The sequence below is a fragment of the Manis pentadactyla genome, chromosome 9 (genome assembly GCF_030020395.1).
Source record: "Manis pentadactyla isolate mManPen7 chromosome 9, mManPen7.hap1, whole genome shotgun sequence".
Lineage (NCBI taxonomy): Eukaryota > Metazoa > Chordata > Mammalia > Pholidota > Manidae > Manis > Manis pentadactyla.
The window spans coordinates 91,528,724-91,547,848 of NC_080027.1; the positions used below are offsets into that span (position 1 = coordinate 91,528,724).

The window sequence follows — 19,125 nt, forward strand, 5'->3', positions numbered from 1 at the left end:
TTCGTGGTAGGACCAAGAAGTGGTTCTTCTGAGAGTATCCTCAGACTTCCCTTCATCCCGTCTTCAGCCACCCTGTGCTCCACGCCACTTGTGCCCCGTGAGGCATCTGTTCCAAGCATAGCGGTTCCCTTTCTCCTTGGGGAAGGGGTCTAGGTGTGGTTGTTGGGTGGGGCTGCACCTGGTTGTCCAGCTGTTCTTTCCTTTTTTAAATTAAAAGCTTTAAAAATTGTTTAGTTTCAGAAATCGTACACTAATGTATGCAATGTAAATATTTTCTTTTTATGGTGACATACACACACAGACTGAAAACCTTCCCTCCCATCTCCCTTTAACTCCATGGATAATAACTGGCACACTTGAGGTGTGTCTTTCCAGACCTTTTCTATGTATTCACCTGTTCTTTTCATTAAACAAATATTAAATGTCTTTATTTATGAGGCCACATGGGTGAATTCTTTATTTATGGCAGCACAACATTTCAGAGTGGACTTTCATTTCTGTAGACACTTGTCGACTGTTCTTTCCAGCACTATGCTAAGCCCCAAGGGTGCAGTGGTGTGAGCTAGGCAGTCTCTGCCCTTAAGGAATATGTACTTTAATGGGTGAGGCAGATGTATTGCTGAATTTATCACACAGATCTAATTGTACTGCAGTAAATGATGTGAAGGAAAAGCGGTGCAGTGAGCATATATTGGGGGTGTCTGCAGGTGAGGGTCTTCCTTAATGATTTAAGTACTATCTTAGTTGGCGAACCTCTTGTTCTGTTGCTATGCAGCAGTAGGTATTCATTGCTGTAATCTTGTGTAGTGCAAGACTGACTCCATATGATAGGTGTCTTCCAGTGGAGTGTATCCATTCCAAATGTTTGTATTCACCCCATTGTTCTCTGAAGGGTCATATTAGTTTTCATTGGTAAGTAAAGTTATATTTTTCAAACAGGATTCTTTGTAAAGGGCTCATTCTCTCCTTTCCCTGCAGGAAGGAGGAGGAGGAACAAAGGCAGCGTGAAGAGAAAGAAAGAGAACGGCTGCAAAAGGAGGAAGAGAGACGGAGGAGAGAAGAGGGGGAGAGGCTTAGGCGGGAGGAAGGAGAGAGGCGGCGGATGGAAGAGGAGAGGCTCCGGTTGGAGCAGCAAAAGTAAGCTGTTGCATGACTTCTGAGAAGTAGGCTGTCGCCCTGACCCCTGTGCTCACAATCATTTTGGTGTTTGTGACTAGGAGGTAGACCAGCGTAAGCTACTTACCCTTGTACCAATGATCTGCGCCCCGGGAGAGCCTTGGGTTAAGCTTCAGTTGGTTGCAAAAAGAGGAAGGTATTGAAAGAATTTGGGATTAGCTCTCAGAGCCTAGGCTCTAGATCAGGAGCTGAGGGTGCACACTTGCTCTCTGTCTCTGGGGCCACAGGATCCCTTGTCTTTACTTCTCACAGCTCGTGTCTGTTACATTCTTCCTATGCTCTGCAAATCGTTACTCTGTGTTTGGCATTCACAGGCTATCCTAGGCTGGATTTATGTGGTCTATGTTTTTGTGCATTTGACAGAGACTGGCTGAAATTTGAGAGACCCAGTTACAGATCCCCAGGACAGAATCCAGCTGGTCCAGCCTATGTCAGGTGTCTGTCTGCACCACAGGGATTGAAACAGACACCATGTCTTAGTCAGCAAGGGCTGTGAGAGCAGCTCTCTCAGAAGGGACTGGTTCTTCACGAGGGAGCTGTGGGCATGGGGAGGAAGGGATCAACATCCATAAAACCTGATTCCAGAGATAGCATGGTGTCTAGATTAAACCAGAGAACATGAGAGTCCATTGATTCCTCCTTATTTCTGAGTAGTTGCTCAGAAAAGCTTTGTTGCTAATCTCAAACCAATCCACACCTCTTTGTACTCTGAACATCCAGAGACTATGAATACCACTCGTTTGTAGGGGAGGGGGTGCCCTAGGGGGACCCAGTGTCACGTTCTATTTTGGAGTTTGTAAGATTTTGCTATGTTTCTTTTTATGTGTTTATTTATGTATTAATAGATGATTTTGAGGTTTTTGTTAAGCGGGTCATGAAACTGAGTTAAGCATGTGGTGTCTCTGTGAAAGAAAAATATGAGAATTATAGTAGATAACAGAAGGTAGTGTCTCTGACGCAAGTGTGCCCAGGTATTATTTTCAGTGTTTTTCTTTAAGAGCAGGCTTAAATTAACTGCTAAAGGCCCTCAAATTTGCATTGGCCTTATTATACTTGCTAAGGCCACTTGTAACATCTCACTGTTCTTCTGCCTCTCCCTGCTTTTCATGTATTCAGGCAGAGAGGCCACGGCCAATAGTTAAGTAATCTCACCCCTGGCACAGATGAGAGTCCAGCCTCTTGCAGCATCATGCTAGAGAGGATGGACTGGAACCAGACTGCCTAGACTCTAATCCTGGCCTTGGCATCTACTGCAGTGTAACCTCGGGCAAGTCACCGAACATCTTCATTTCCTCCTTTGTGAAACTGGGTTGTAAGAACGAAGTGGGAATGAAGAATGTGCTTTGAACACTGCCCAGCACATAGTAAGTTCACAGCAAATGCCTGTGATTATGATGTGAGATGTATGACTGTTCTCCCTCTCCATCCCAAGCTTTCCTTGAAAGATTGAAGTTAAAAAATTACAAGCCAAGTTTATTTTCTCAAATGTTTTTCTGGACCTGGGACACATGCTGATTGGTATACATTACTAGCTCAGTAGCTCTTAAAGCTTAGACATTATAAAAATAAACAAGTACGTTTTATTTTGTCATGAACAGCCTCCTGGAGACAGACTAGTATATGTTTTAACGTTTTAGGCAGCAGATAATGGCAGCGTTAAACTCCCAGACCGCCGTGCAGTTCCAGCAGTACGCAGCCCAGCAGTACCCAGGGAACTGCGAGCAGCAGCAGGTCCTCATCCGCCAGTTGCAGGAGCAGCACTACCAGCAGTACATGCAGCAGCTGTACCAGGTCCAGCTCGCACAACAGCAGGTACGGCAGACAGCCCGGAGCCTGGCCTGGGATGGCTTTCTTCCCGCAGGGTGCAGGCTCGATGAAGTTTGCATTAGGTAGCTTCTGAGGTGGAAAATGACGTTCAGGTGACCTTTATTAAGTGAGACTTCCGTGTTGCACTTGCAGTTAGGAAACAAAATGATACCATCAAAGCAACAAACGATGTGGCCACTATTGCATTGTCATGAGGGTATCTGGATGTTGTATGGGCCAGGTATCATCCCAGTGAGTCTGATACAGAGCCTACTAGTGGTCCTGGAACCATGAGAACTTGAGTAATGGGTTAGTTCAAGGGCTTCTTCAGGCAGTGCACTCTCTGGGGTCTGGACAGGTCCCCTAAGACTCAGCTGCCTCTGTGGGCTGGGGCCAGGACTGGGGTGTCTGACGTGCATTAGGGTGAGGAGTCAGAGGGCGCTTGCCCGCAGTTTCTGTTGATGAGCAGGCCCAGCACAGATTGTGGTCCTCTGACTCCCTGCCTCTACCCACATAGGAAGGAGTGGCTTCAAGGAACAAACCCAGGACTGGTATTGGGGCAAGGTGTAATGCCAGGATTCTGTCCTGGCTTTGCCATTGTCTTATTTGATCTCAGACAAGTTACCTACCATACTGATTTGTATGCCTTTTCTCCTATTCAGCAAGAACATTGTGTAAAATCCTGGCACCTGTCCTGTTAATCTCAGAGAACTACAGAGGAATAAAATGAGACAGTAGTTGCTCTGTAAAAATGTTTTATACACATGGAAGATAACTGTTTTTACATGCATTTTTCACATTTGGTGGAGGCATTAAATGCCTTCTTAGATTTAACTTGACCAAATTTTTCTTACTTATATTCACTTACAAAGCAGTTACTGCTTGTGAGAAAATCGGAGTAAAGAAAAGTGTTGCATTATACTTGCTCAGCTTTCTTGTTAGATGAAATGATCTTTGTTGTTTTGCCAAGCTCTTTAAATTCTTTGAGAATTTATAATACAGTCCCTAAAACGTCTTTCCCTGAGGCTTTAGCACTTCGGAGCTGTAAGCCCTGCAGGTTTCATGCAGTGGTGATGGCTGCTCAGCTGGAGTCTGCTCAGGACAGTCAGTGATGTTCTTGAGGGATTTCTTTTCTGCCCTCTAAAGACTATTTCTGCTTAGCATATCGCTCCCCTTTTCCTGATTCTTTGATAGCACTAAGATAATTTTTCAATGGCAATAGCTTATACATGCTGTACTGTTCATTGGTCGCTATCACTGAATGGGAATAGTCCAGTCAAGGCAAAACCAAGAATCTTTGAAACAGAACTAGAAAGAACTATAATCCATAATTTAGGTTACAGTTATCAAACCTGGTTTATTAAGTTGATTGTCTCTGGGAATAGAGAAGGAAAGGGACCGGGAAGAAACAAAGGGAACTTCAGTCCATAAAATATTAATTTCTGTATAAATACTGAGCAAAACAACCAAATGACGACACTTGTTAACATGGAGGTGCAGTTATGGGGGTGTTACATTGTTCAAGGTTTATCTTTCTGTGCTTAAAAAAACTTCGCATATAAGAGAAGATGTGCGTATAAGTAATCATAGTTTGGTGTATATTCATGGCAGGGGCAGGGGGTCTAGAGGAAGGGACCTGTACATTTTAGAGAGTTTGAAGGAAGGCCAGCTGGTGAGGGCCATCTGTGCTGGGCCTGCTCATCAGCAGAAATGCTTCTTTTTTTTTTTTTTTGCTTTCCTGTCAGGCAGAGAATGTTGAGTATGCTGAAATGTTTTGGTTGTATGTACTTTTTCTGGAAGCTAATACTCTTTCTAAAAAACTAATATGGAAATTACTGAGTATCTAGGCCTTGGAAGAAGGTATTTTAAAATGTCAGGTGTGCTAGCAGCCTGCACTAGAAGCAGAGAGAGGCATTACTGTTCATCTAAGTAATTGGTTGGTGAAGCAAATAGGAGTATGAATGTGTCTGAACATATCATTACCCTAAGCCATGAGATCACGAAGGCTTCCTTCCTATATTTTCTTTTCCTTCTTCCCTTCCTTCTTTCTTCTATTTTGTAAACTTATGCTCACTTACAACTTACTGTTTTAATCTAAAAAGTTAAATGCCCAAATGCTCATCAACAGTAGACTGGATAAAGAAAAATTTTGTATTTTCACAATGGAATGAATGTCCTATAGTAATGCAAACAAGAGGTAATTACATGCGACCCTATATATAGATGAAGCCAGACACAAAAAGATCCAAAATTCCATTTATATAAAGTTTAAAACCACTCAAAGCACATCTATAGCATTATAAGTCAGAGTAGTTGTCATTCTGACTCAGAGGACATTTTGGATTCATGTTTATGAATATTTTAACACATATTTTGACCATAATAATGTAAACAGTGATGAATTCTCATTAAGGCACTATTTAGAGCTCACACTCAATTTTAGAAGCCTGTTTAACTCTTAGGTCAGTGTTTTGTACGACATGATTAACAATTTTCAATTAATTGCAATAAGAAATTTTTGTGTATAATTTACAGTGAAGGTTTAATTTATTAATTGTTTTTCTCATCAGAATACTTGTCCGTATTTAATTTTATTGGTCACCCTGGGGATCACATATCAGATTTACCAACTAGCTTCTACTTTTGTGAATTTGCTTCTGTGACAATTTATTTCTACCAAATTTAATTTTCTTGATTCAAATTTGATTTATCTGAATTTTATCAAGAAGATTTTCCTCTATCAGTTTTAAGGACAAGTGTTACTATGTTCTGTTTTTGCCCTTAGTAATTTTATTGTGGGTTGATTATTTCTACATACATTAATTTTTCCTGGTTACTTTTTAAGGTAATCCTCAGGTCATAAAAAATTTGTTCCTCAGTTACAAGGGTTTTATTTTTATTTCTTTGTCCATGTTAACTTTGTTTTTTTATCCATGTTAATTTTTTGTCATTTGTAGTTGTCAGTTTGATACTACACTACTAAAGTTTATCACTGATAAGATAAAAACTAATAATGTTTATTAGTAATCTTGGAGCAGAGTGCTTTGGTAGGGAAAAACCATGCAGTCAGGGTGCATTCCAGTGCACATGTCCCGTTGGCTAGCCTTCCTGATCGATGAATCCCCACTTTTTCTTGATTTGTAGGCAGCATTACAGAAACAACAGGAAGTAGCAGTCACTGGGGCTTCTGTGCCTACATCATCGAAAGCGAATGCAGCTGCACCAAGCGATGTGCTGTCAGTTAATGGACAGGCCAAAACCCACACTGACAGCTCTGAAAAAGAACTTGAACCAGAGGCTGCAGAAGAGGCCCTAGAGAATGGACCAAAAGGTATGGCTGGCAGTGGCTGGCACGTGTGTTCATCCATCCTGATTTCATGAAAAGCAAATCAGAGAGCAGTTAGGTATTTGTGACAGAGTCAAATGCTTTTTCAGTCTGAATCTGATGGTTCTGGTGAGCCTCACAGTCGTGTAGACGTTGGGCTGTCATTTTATATATGTTAGCTGTATGTTGCTGCGTAACAAATTGCACCCAAATTACCAGCTTAAAATAACAAACATTTATTATCTTTCACAGTTTCTGTGGTTCAGGAATTCAGAAGTAGCTTGTCTGAGTTGTGGTGGTTATTACCTCTAATGAGGTTGTAGTCAAGATGTTGGCTGGGACTGTAGTCTTGTTTAGAGGCTCTGTTTCCCAAGGGTGGGGTTCCCTCATGTGGCTGGCAAGTTGGTGCCGGCTGTTGGTAGATGGCCTCAGTTCCTTGTGTTGTGAAGCCTCACTGTAGGGCTGCTTGAGTGTCCTCAGCACAGTAGCTGGCTTCCTCCAGAGCACATGATCCAAAAGACAACGAGGCAGAGTGGCAGTGTCTTTTATGTTCCAGTACATTAGCACTTCTGTTGTATCCTGTTGGTCACACATACCAGCCCTGATATGCTGTGGGTGGTGATCCCCAGAGGCAAGGATCACTGGGGCTGATTTGGAGGCTGCATACCACATATTACAGTGCATTTTTTGAAACTGAGGTACCATGTTACCCAGCAGGTAACTTAGCATTTTCAAAGGTATACCAGCTTTTCATGGGCAGCTCGGGCAGCTCATTCCTTCAACCAACAGTTAGTTGAAGATACTCTGGGTGCTAGAGGTACGGTGGTGAGGCAGAATAACCCCATAAAATGTAAATTGTCACTGGCATAGATACTCCGGTGGGGAGAGAGGTACATTATTGTTTGGGAGCATGTGATCTGGGGTATATGACCTAGTCAGAGAGGTCAGCAGAGGCTTTCCTGAGGAAGGGACAACTGAGCTGAGAGAGCTGAAGGAAGAGTAGGACTTAACTGAGAAGAGAGAAGCATTTTGGTGAAAGTGATCAGGGACAGTGGTGTGGTCCATCACAAAGTTGGTTTCAGTGATCGTCCTTAGCTTTTTAGAACAAGTAACACAAAATAGCTTCAGGAAAGACCTTGGTTCCCCCTTCCCCTTTTCTCCTATTAAGAGGTTACCTGTATTTTCAAATGAGTCTTTTTTCAAAGGCTCTGTGACTAACTGTACACCCAGTACATGTAGATAGTGCTCAGTAATAAGATTTCACCCCTTTTTACCTAGTCCCCTGTAACCCACACCCTCCGCCTAAGTGCCACTGGCCTGGGTGGTTCTATGCACATGTTGCTGCCTGTAGTAGGTGAAGGCTCATTGTCTTTAGCTCTTGTAATTCCTGTTGCCTTTAGAATCTCTTCCAGTAATAGCAGCTCCATCCATGTGGACACGACCCCAGATCAAAGACTTTAAAGAGAAGATTCGGCAGGATGCAGATTCTGTGATTACAGTGGGCCGAGGAGAAGTGGTCACTGTGCGAGTACCCACGCATGAAGAAGGATCATATCTCTTTTGGGAATTTGCTACAGACAATTATGACATTGGGTTTGGGGTATATTTTGAATGGACAGACTCTCCAAACACTGCTGTCAGCGTGCATGTCAGTGAATCCAGTGATGATGAGGAGGAGGAGGAAGGTACGGCCGTTGGTCATATTTAGTAACTACTAGGTTGTGTGTTGGCAAAAATGGCAGCAGTTCAGATGTCAGCCAACCTGTGCTTCCTGATTAACAATTGCCAGCTGGTCAGGGACCCATCTCTTCACTACTGGGGCCCTGGGCTGAGGAGACTGTGAGAAGCCAGCCCTCCTGTAGGGACTGGACGCTGAGCACAGTTCGCTTTTGAATGCTGGGAAGGTCTGTTGGCAATTTATTTTGAATATGTTTATGTGTTGAAAAGCCAATGTGCAAGGTCATTTTGAAAAATTTCTAAGGAGCAAGCAAGGCATTCGGCCAACTCAAATTTATTTAAACATGTTTCTGATACTAGCTTTTAGGTAGTTATTCTAAGATTTTTTAAGTGTAAATACAGAAACTCATTAGAACATCCTCCCTAAAAATGTTGTCATCATTCTTCCCCTACTTTACTGGCGTGTAATTTCTTACTTTCTCTAAGTAGACAAAATTGTGTTTCCAAGGACAGCTTAAACTGTCTTGGTCTAAGAAGTAGGTTATAAAATGCATTGCTTTTTAATTGAGAAGATGGTCTCCGTAATTTTGTTATCCAGGAAGTTTAAAACTAAAGGTGTTCTACACACTGTAGCACTTAAATATTTATTGCCTTGATTGAGAATGATTTGGAAGAGTGCCGCTGACTGAGAATGGAGAAGCACTTCCCAGTTCTTGGAACTAAGTCACCTTTCAGGTGACTGGTAACCAGACTGCTTATTCTCGAAGGGCATTGGTGATTCATCACATGGTTTCACTAGGATATGACACTAGGATAACTGTAAAGAAGTTGTTGTAAGTATGTGCAGGGAAGCTATTAAATGGAGTCAATCAGGTTAATTACTGCACCATGCCATGCTCTCCACCCCAGGTCATGCATGAGAACACACAGGCCAGTTTCACTTCGAAGCTGCTCTGTCTTACATGGTATTTTGTTTTCAGCATCTTTATTTCTGAGTACATCTAACAAGGTAAAGTGTTGCCTGTAAATATTACCAAGTAAACCAGAAAGACAAGATACGAGACTGAAAAACCAAGAGGCTAAAGTCACACAAGCATGGTGCAGGGCAGGTGCCTCTGCCATGGGCTCTGATGCCCTCACAGCGTCGGGCCAGAAAGTTGGCCTTGCATCAGCCTCTCTGATGGATCCAGGGCCTCATCACAACCGGACGTGCGTGCGCACGCACGTGTGTGTGTGTGTGTGTATGCGTGCGCGCACATTATCGTACTTAATCTGTGACGAGCTTGTGAATACACAGGCCAATTCTCTGTTCAGAAGTAGGTTGAGGTGACATGTTTCTCCTGGCTTGTCTTCTGGCAAGCTTCTTCAAGGAGGTTATTGCCTATCTGAGCCCTCAGCTGGTTATCATTTTGGGTTATTGATGCTAAGAGGAGCAAATGACTGGGATCCAGTGCCTGTCTAGAGGTGAGAACCATCACCCTTGACCTTTGCTCTTATATAGTGCTCTTTCAGTGGAAATGGTATTCATTACCTGTCCTCGTGCCCTTCCTAACCAGATGAGTCACAGCTCAAACCGCTCTATTAAAACCTATTAACAGTAAAACAGTGGGGAGCTATTGCTCCCAAGAATTGTTTGCTTTTAGTGAGCACAGCTTTCTTCTGTTTGAAGATGTACCGGTTCACAAACTACATTTGTCCATATGCCATACTCCCCCTTAGGGAGGCTCCTGTGCCATCTCCCTAAGAAACCTCCCATGTCTTGTCCACATTGTGAATTTTATGGAGGGGTCCTTTTAGCTCAGTTTGAGATGGAAGAGGAGTCCAGTTTTTTCGTTTGTTGCTTTGGTTTTTCTCCATTAGGTCTCAAAAGATAGTTTATTTTCTCTGAAGAAGCATGGATGATAAGTCATCATCTGCTGTTAATTCTCTACTTTATTGTTTCCAGGTCCCAACTCTTTGCTTATATTGATGAAAGATGCATTGTTCATCTCTCTCAGTAACCTTTAATTTTACAGGTTTTGAACAAAATTTGGGTCATGACTTAATGAACCAGTAATCTCTTTGATGGATATCCTTATAGGCAATAGTGTACATTTTGATTGGCTCTGTATTTCTCATTTGCAAACGAAGGGCATTTAATTTAATATATAGCTATGATAAAGCATATCTGACTTGGGCCTCTTTATAAGTGTCATTTCCTTTTTTTTTTCTTTTTAATAATTTTTTAATTTTAGGATATGTTAGATTTATAGAAAAGTTACAAAGATAGTACAAAGAGTACCCCACACAGCCATCCAGGGTCCCCTATTGTTGACATCTTATATTGTACTATGGTACGGTCATTGTAACTACTGAACCAATATTGATACTTGTTATTAACTAAAGTCCCTATTTATTCAGATTTCCTTAGTGTTTACCTAGTGGTCCAGGATCCTATCCAGGATGTCACATCTCCTTAAGCTCCTAGACAGTGAGTTTCTCAGACTTACCTTGTTTAAATTCTTCTTGGTGGCCATTGGCAAGCATCACACAGTTAACTCATGTCAACAGAATTCACTCTGCTATGTTATAAACCTGAAAGTCTTCTATCTTCTGGGCTGAATATCCACCTGACCAATTTTCCCTGAGGCTGTTCATATTTAATATGTTAAGCTGAGGCTTCTAGGCTGGTTCACAGTTTTCTTACTCTGGGTTTCTAGAGGAATTTTTTTCCTAACCTCATACCATTACAGTTTGAAACAATTAACAGGGGCAAACCCAGAATCAACTCACTTTTGCCACCCGGATCATCCCTGGGTTACATGGCCTAATGAAAACAGTTGAATTGTTAGAATGTCTCCGAATGCCTACCTCTCTACTGTGGTTTTCTCATTTCACTCTTCAATTTTAAGATACATAGAAAATAGTAGTCCTCATATGCTCCGTCACTGGTCCTAAAATAAGGAGGACTCACATTATTGAGAAGAAGGTGGATCAGAGCAACATTTTCCTTGGTCTTACTCATGTGAGTGAGATCCCAATATTGGGAGGAATTGGGGGTTGAAAGGATGTGGAAGGGGAGGTGGGGCTCAGAACAGGAGCAGTAGTCAAGGCAGAAGGGCATGCTGCCTACCAGAATTCACCACAGTTCCCAGGGCTCAGGCAGGGCTTGGTACACAGCCATGGCTCAAATGCACAAAGGAAGGAACCCGTTCATGGCCGTGCACATAAGGTGTAGAATGGTTCAAGAGAATTCCTAGTCAGCCTTTTCTCAAAGGGTGGAGTTTCAGGGATTGGTGCAAATGTAGTTTTTCTGGATCTGTCCACTGACTTGTCTCTATTTTCTCTCACAGAAAATATCAGTTGTGAAGAGAAAGCCAAAAAGAACGCCAGCAAGCCCCCGTTGGACGAGATCGTGCCCGTGTACCGGCGGGACTGTCACGAGGAAGTGTATGCCGGCAGCCACCAGTACCCAGGGAGAGGAGTCTATCTCCTCAAGTTTGACAACTCCTACTCCTTGTGGAGGTCAAAGTCAGTCTACTACAGAGTCTATTACACTAGATAAAGATGTTACCGAGTCTGGAGTCTAAGGTTGGGCAGAAGATGGCATTTTACTTGGAAATTTCTTTTGACTTTGTGAGCATCGCAGTCAGTGTTTGCCCTCTTGTCTGGTGGTTTGTGAACTCGTGTTGGGAAGCAGGATTTCCTTGAGACTGAAGCATTTATTTGGGGGTAAAGGGATTCCTCAGACTCAACCAGCTCTGGGTGCTGACAGCAGTCATTAGTGGATGAAGGCATATGAGCCTCATGCTAAATCTTTAAAGTCTCCAACAAGACGTCCCAGAGTTGACCCCACTCGGCTGATGGGTGATTGGCCGCTGCCTGTCCATGTGTTTTATGAGAGCCCATAGTTACAGGACCCTCTGATTTGAAATCCTTATATTAGTAGTCTCCATGAGGTACAGCTGATTTCGATGAAGGTCACTATTTTAAAAACTCAAAACACTTACGACTTCACAGATTATAATAAAAAAATTAATTGCCTCAGTTTGATCTTGTTGTGAATGACCCAGGTTGATTTTGCTTCAGAGCAGCTGTTTAAGTTTAGAGTTACATTACAGAGAATTATTTTCTGATATAATCTAAAGAATGTTCAAAGCTGACTAATAATTGAAGTGTCAGGACACGTGGAGCACCCCAGACATCATCTTGGCAGCCTCCACAAACCCTCAGGCCTTTCCTCCTCATCTGCTATTCGTACTACCAGTAACAAAACAAAAATAGTTCATTTTGTCTAATTTGGCTTTATAGAGCATAGTTAGAGTTTCATAAACTCAGATTGGCACCTACTGAATTAAAACACATAAAATCATTCAAACATAATTTTGTGTATGAGGAATGACATTGCGCTAAGTGGAAATCACTGCCAGAGACGTTCCATTTTCTTTTAATTTGTTATTACTTAGGCACAACCCCTACACGATCCCACTTGGAATTACTTACTAGAGAGAACTGGAAATGTATATGCCCATGCTTAAATTTTTTATATAGCTTTAATCTGTATTATGTCTTTCTTGATAGGAAGAGGTACATCTTTGTTTTCTGTACTGAAAACAAATACGGATTAATGGTCTCAAATTTGTATAAGTGATTGACTAATCTAAAGATTCTTGTTTCCAAAAGGGAGGGTGGTATAGATAGAAAGTGATAAAAATGGCAACATACACATAACGTTGTTGTTACATGTTGTTACTGAAATACTTCGATTTTAAAATTTTCAAATCATAAATCACTTTCCCATAGGAGGGTTTCCATTGATTAGCTGCGTGTATTCTATAGAAGTTTACTATGTAAGGAGCTGTTTGTTTTTTGTGTGCTGCATTTCTGTTTTTTAATACCTGGTTTTGTACATACCTAACTATTCTCTCTTGGTTGCTCAGAAACTGGGTTATTTTCTCCTAAGCAGTGCTTACCTTGTGTTTCTTACTCTGGATTCAGTAGTTGCAGCTGGTAGCTATCCACACTGTTAAACCAGAAACACTAGCCAGGCTGTCCATCATTTCTCATGTATATATGGTAAAGAAACCACAGGGTTAGGCACTTCCTAGCTTTTTTTTTTTTTTAATGAGAAAATACTGTATTTAAAATGTAAAATAAACTTTTAAAAGCAGGCACTAATATATATTTCTTCCAGCCTTTGATTACAGATTTGTCCTTGCACATGTTAAGATGAATTATCTTCTAAAAATATTGTTCTTGGGAGCGTGTATGTTACTTTAGGTTCCTGTCACATGTTCATGTCAGAACCTTTTTTGGTTTTAAACTTTTTTATTGCCTTTGGCTGTTGATTAGTACAGTACAAGTATGATTCCAAAAAGGTCTTGAAAATAATATATTTAACCAATTAAAATGTTTATCCATAACTTGTTGATGTTTCATTAAGAACTCAGAGTTACTCTCTGAAGCATTCATTCTGTATTTCATCATTTGGGTAGGACAAGAAGAAAGGTGTTAAATGATCTTTTCTGTTTTAAAAAGTTAAAATAACAGTAACAGACTATTTCTGGCTAGTTATCTAGTTTTTGCTGTGAATCACCCTACTGAGTTGACATAGATTTACATTTTTCAGACTTCTTGATGAAAGGAAAATACTGGTCTTTCTTACTGAAAGTGAGTTGTCATAAGATTATTTCCCCTGCACAACCATTGTGTGTCCCATGTTTCCCGAAGCACGTGGGGTCAGCCTGTTTCCTGAGGGGAGGCAAAGCAGTCAAGGGCAGAGTTGGGGCCCAATATGTATGGCTTGCCAGAAAGTACTCTACAGATGACCCCACCAAAATGTCCAAGGGTGCCTTGGACATTAACAAAATTCTTTTTTGAAATTTGGAGAGAAGAATAGACCGATCATGTCACGTTTTTTGCTGTGTCAGAGTACATGAAGCCAGACCAGAGTAAGGCCAGGGAGAGCTGGTGTATGTGAGCTCATCTTGGAAGCTGTGCTCCTCAACCTTGGCCAGTTTCATCTTAACAGAAGAGAAGCAGCCAGTTCAAAATAATAAATGGTGGCTAATAATTCCCTGGGGCTTAGAGCTACAACCAAAGCCATCTTTGCGTCCGTCCCCAACTTTTTTCTTAACTCAGTACTTCTGTCAACAACTTAAAAATATGTGCATGTTTGTCTTCCTGGGGTAAAACAAGTGCTAATGAATTTCTATTCACTAACTTTTCAAAATGTGTTCAAATCAACATTAGACTTTTCTCACATTTATTTGCCTAGAATTCTTCAACTTTCTTATAGAAAGCTGTTTAAGACCAAGTTGGTTACTGTCCTTTTCAATACCGTTAACTTGAATTAATTATTATACTGTCACTATTTCAAGTGCTTATTCTGCTGGATTTATTTTGTAATGAAAGATGAAGTATTAGCTCTGTTTTTATTAGTCGACATGCCGCTTACAAGTTGCGATTTGATTGGGGTACTTAATTCAATACCAGGAAACGCAGTGGTTGACTTCTCCAGAAGTGACATTGGCATTTGGCCTCAGGCTGTCAAACATGCAGGAAGAATATAAACTGGAACTCACTCATTTCTTGTAGCTGCAATGAAAGCTTCTGTGTGATTGCTCAGTTCATCCCCATGAGGAACTGGTGACTTGCAAGTACAAATTCGATTACAAATGCTGACTTTCTTTAATCTTTCTTTAATAGCACACCTATACAATTAAAACATTTTTTACCCTTTCCAAGATGATTCATTGAAATATCTCCAGTTGAATGCGATAAAACTTTTTCTTTTTGGTGTGGCAAAATACAGAAATGTAAACATGTTTTTCATAAGGTCTTCATTTTGCAATTTTTAAAATTTCACATTGTGTTATAGAGAGTTTTTCGTGTGTTCTTTCCTCTGAAACACTTGATATTATCAGACTTAAGTTTTGTAAGTCTGGTGGGTGAAAAATAAAATTTCATTTTAATGTGTGTTTCCCTAATAACTAGTAAGTTAAGCATCTATTTGTATTGGTCATCTGTATTTCCTCCTATAAATTGCCTGTTTGTGTCTTTTACCCATTTTTCAATTAGGTAATTTTTTATGTTTTACTAGCATTTAAAAATATAGTTTGTGTACTACTTATACATTATATGTAGGTATTTTCTCCTTATTGCTATTCTGTTAATTTTGTTTATGGTGTTTTGTGTGTGTGTACGTGATCATAGACATTATAAGCTGTGTTGTCAGTTTTGTTCAATTTTTTTTCCTTTATGGCTTTTGTATATTTCCATACATATGAGTCTGTTTCTGGACTCTCTTCTATTTATCTGACCATTTATATGCTAATACTATAAGTTAACTATAGTTTTAAAATATATTTTGATACAAGGCAAATCTCCCCTGTTCTTTTGATACTTTTTCTTGGCTATATTTATACCTTTCTTCCTTATGAATTTAATCATTAGCTTGTTCTACTTCATGAAAAATCTTACTGGAGATGTGGCCAGTTCAATGTGAACTTAAATTGCATTTTAAAAGATAGTTCTTAAATGGTTATCTTCAGTAGAAGAGTTGGAATGTGCACCCCTTAAGTGGTCTTCCTTGCCATCATTAGTTAGGACAGTGGCTAACCTGGGACAACAGAGACTCACAAGTAAAGTACCTCAGATAAGAGGTTGATCTTACTAACAGGTCAGAAGAGGCAAGTGGTGCAAGGCAGGTGGTCTCCACTAATTTGTGATGTGATTGAGAGCCCTCCAATTTCTTTAATTTTGTTGCTGTGCCATTCCAAGGGGTGGTATTGCTTGTGTATGCATGGCTAGAAGCAGGCTTGCCAGGATCACATTCCCTGTTCAACCAGGGTGGGAGGAGAGGGAATATATACAGTTTTATGGGGAAGTCCCTTATTTCTGTTCCTTTTTCATCAACAAATACTTACTTACATGCACCTTTCAGCTGCCATGTCTTGCTGGGCAGTCATGTGCCCGGCCAAACTTGGAGAGGGGTGTTTATTATGAAAAGGAATTGGGTTCTAGTGGACAGTAAGACTGCAGTAACCAGTTGTATGTTTTAAAATACAGAACTTTCATTGAATTTTTTTTTCATTAAAAAAGCCATACCCACTTATTGTAAAAAAAATTTAGACCATAAAAATGGGTAAAAAGAGTAAAACAAAAATTATATGCCTTCCCTAGGAATAGTCATCATTTGGGAACTTTCCTTCTGTTTTTTTTTCCTGACTTTCAGTTATAATCAGCCCACAGAAAAGTGTGGAGCACAGTGTGAGTGTTTATTACCCACCACCAACCACCCACACTGGCCACATTTGCTGTTTTGCCTTATTTGCTGTAGGTCTTATCTAAGTAATAAAACATTAATGGAAGAGTTTGAGCCCTGTGTGCTTTTCCTAATTACAATTCTTCTTTCTTCTGCCAAGGATAATCATTCTGACTTTGATGTTTATCATTCATATAATCATATACATTATTAAAAGTTATTTTCAGAAAAAGGAGATAATACAGGTTTTTGCAGAATGTTTGAATTTTTATAAAATAATATCACTCAACAGTTTTTTCTGATCTACGTTATTTTTAGTGATGAGCTGCATAAAGCTCTACTCTCATAGTAATCCATCACGTAGACACTATCACCATGTAGTCATCCTCCTGCTTTTGAACATTTAGGGGTTTTCCAAGGTTTCCACTATTACAAATATCCTTGTATGTGTCTCCTTAAGCCCACAGTAAGAGTTTCTGTAGTGTATCTACAAAGAAAGAGAAGTCATAGGCTGTATTTCTTCAGGTATTCTAGATCAAAACTTTACCAATTAAAACTGTGAAAAACAATATATGAGTTTCTGTGTTGCACATTTTTTGACAGATTTTGTTATTTTTTACCGGTTCAGTGAGTGTTTAACAGTCTCATCTGTGGCTTAATTTGCATTTCCTTAATAACCAGTGAGGATAAGCATCTTTTCATGTTACTGACCTTATGTGAATTGCATGTTTATATCCTTTGTCCATTAATATGCTGGGCTTTTTCTTGGTTTGTAAGAATAAGTAGTCTGGATACTATAATTTTTTGATCCACATGCATCACAGATAACTGGGCACCACACTTTGGATTGTCTTTTTACTTTGTTTATAATGTCTTTTCTTTAGAAGTTTTTACTTTTATTTTAAATTAAGCTTTCATGGTTTGTGTCTTCCCTATCTTTTTAAGAAGTTTTCCTCAACCCCGAGGATAGAAACGTAGTCTTCTGTATTTTAAAATGTGCTCTGCATTTAGGTCTCAAGTGCCCCTGAAATTTATTTTGGGTGTGAGATAGGAGTTTGTTACTACTTTATTTTTCTGTAGGGATAACTAAAATTATTCCAGACCATTCATAGGTTAATTATCCTTTGTATATTTTGGCTAGTTTTGGTTGCTTTTCCTTAAAATTTTATTTTTCCCTTCTAGTTTTTTGAATACTAATACATTTACATGGTTCAAAATTCAAAGATACCAAGGCTTCTGTAAAAAAAAAGAGCTTCCTACCCTGTCTCCAAGTCACCTGAGGACTCAAACTTTGATCCGTGGAGGCAACCAGTATTACCAGTTTCATGTGTTTTACACATCCAAGTAAAATAAGTACATATTTCTAAATTCTTCTCTACCCAATGTACTCCACAACTTTTTTCACTTAGAGTTTTGTTTTGGCAATCTTCCTATGTCAATACATAAGAGCTTCTTCATTTGTTTTTTTTTTTTCTCTTTGTATTAGGTGAAAGTCACATAGCAAGCAACTGACCATTTTAAAGTGAACAATGCAGTAGCATTTAGTACCTTCACAGTGTGGTGCGACCATCACCTCTCTTAAAACTTTTTCATCATTCCAGAAGAACATCCAGACCCATTTAAAAAGTTACTTCCCATTCTCTTCTTTGCCCACTTCTTGGCAACTACTAGCCTGTTCTGTCTGTGTGGACATGTTGTGTAAGGAATTGCACAGTACGTGACATTTGTGTGTCTCTCCTTTCACTTAGCATTAATGTTCCCAAGGTTCATTCAAGTGTTAGTGTCTGTAAACCCTTATTAGATACGTGATTTGTGGGTATCTTCTCCCATTTTATAAGCTGCCTTTTTACATTCTTGATGATGTCCTTTGATGCACAGAAGTTTTAATGTTTCTCAAGTCCAGTTTATCTTATTTTTTTCTTTTGCTGCCAAATCTAAGAATCCACTGTCAAATCCAAATCATGAAAATTTACCTGTGTATTATTTGCTTCTAGTAGGTTTATAATTTTAGGTCTTATATTTAGGTCATTAGTCTATTTTGAGTTAGTTTTTGCATATGTAGTGAAGTAGGGGTCTACCATTTTGCATATGTATCTGTGTAGTTTTGTTTTATAAGTAGATCTTTAATCTGTCATTTTTGTTGCTATTACATTTTTTTTTAATATCAGGTTTATATTGAGACTTATATTGAGGTATAAATTACATAATAGTAAAATGCATCCTTTTAGTTGTGATTTTAAGTATCATGGTGCCAGAATTTTTTGCCTTGTCCCTTTAGAGTCAGTTCCCTGTCCCTGCCTCCTGGCAGCCACTGATCTGATTCCTGACATGTAGATTTGCCTCTTCTAGAAGGTCACGTGAATGTCATCATATACAGGCAGCTTTTGGTGTCTGGCTCTTTTCACTTAGCATAATGCTTTTGAGAGTCACCCATGCTAACGTGTCAGGAGTCTGTCATTGCTGAAAAGTGTCCCCTTGTATGGATGTAGCCTACTTTATCCATTTACCTGTTGGCGGTATGTGGGTTTTTCCAATTGGGGGTAATTAGGATTAAAGCTGCTGTAAACATTTGTGTACAGGTATCTGTGTGGACTTACATTCTCATCCTCATGGGTTAATACCTACAAATGGGCTTATTGACTAAGTCGTATGGTAAATATATGTTTAATTTTTCTTAAACTACCAAACTTTTTGAAAGTAGCTGTGCCATTTCTGTATTCCCACTAACACTGTGTGAGTTCTAGTTGCTTCGTACCCTCACCAGCACTTTGTCATATAGGTGGAATTACGCAGTGTATGTCCTTTTTGTTTCTGCCCTATTTCACTGAGTACAGTGTCTTCAAGGTTCACCCATACTGTAGCATGTGTCAGAATTTCCTGCCTTTTTAAGGGCTAA

The 19,125-nt window shown here is 39.8% G+C and overlaps 1 protein-coding gene across 1 annotated transcript in view; it reads left to right on the forward strand.

Moving 5' to 3' along the window:
• ACBD3 (acyl-CoA binding domain containing 3) overlaps positions 1–13,377 on the forward strand; it is a 47,648-nt gene extending 34,271 nt beyond the window's left edge. The window contains exons 4-8 of the mRNA XM_036903657.2: positions 979–1,137; positions 2,814–2,988; positions 6,127–6,313; positions 7,708–7,992; positions 11,317–13,377. Of these exons, the coding sequence (XP_036759552.2) occupies positions 979–1,137; positions 2,814–2,988; positions 6,127–6,313; positions 7,708–7,992; positions 11,317–11,528 (1,018 nt within the window). The 3' untranslated portion in view covers positions 11,529–13,377. The remainder of the gene's footprint in view (positions 1–978; positions 1,138–2,813; positions 2,989–6,126; positions 6,314–7,707; positions 7,993–11,316) is intronic.
• The last annotated feature ends 5,748 nt before the right edge of the window (positions 13,378–19,125 follow it).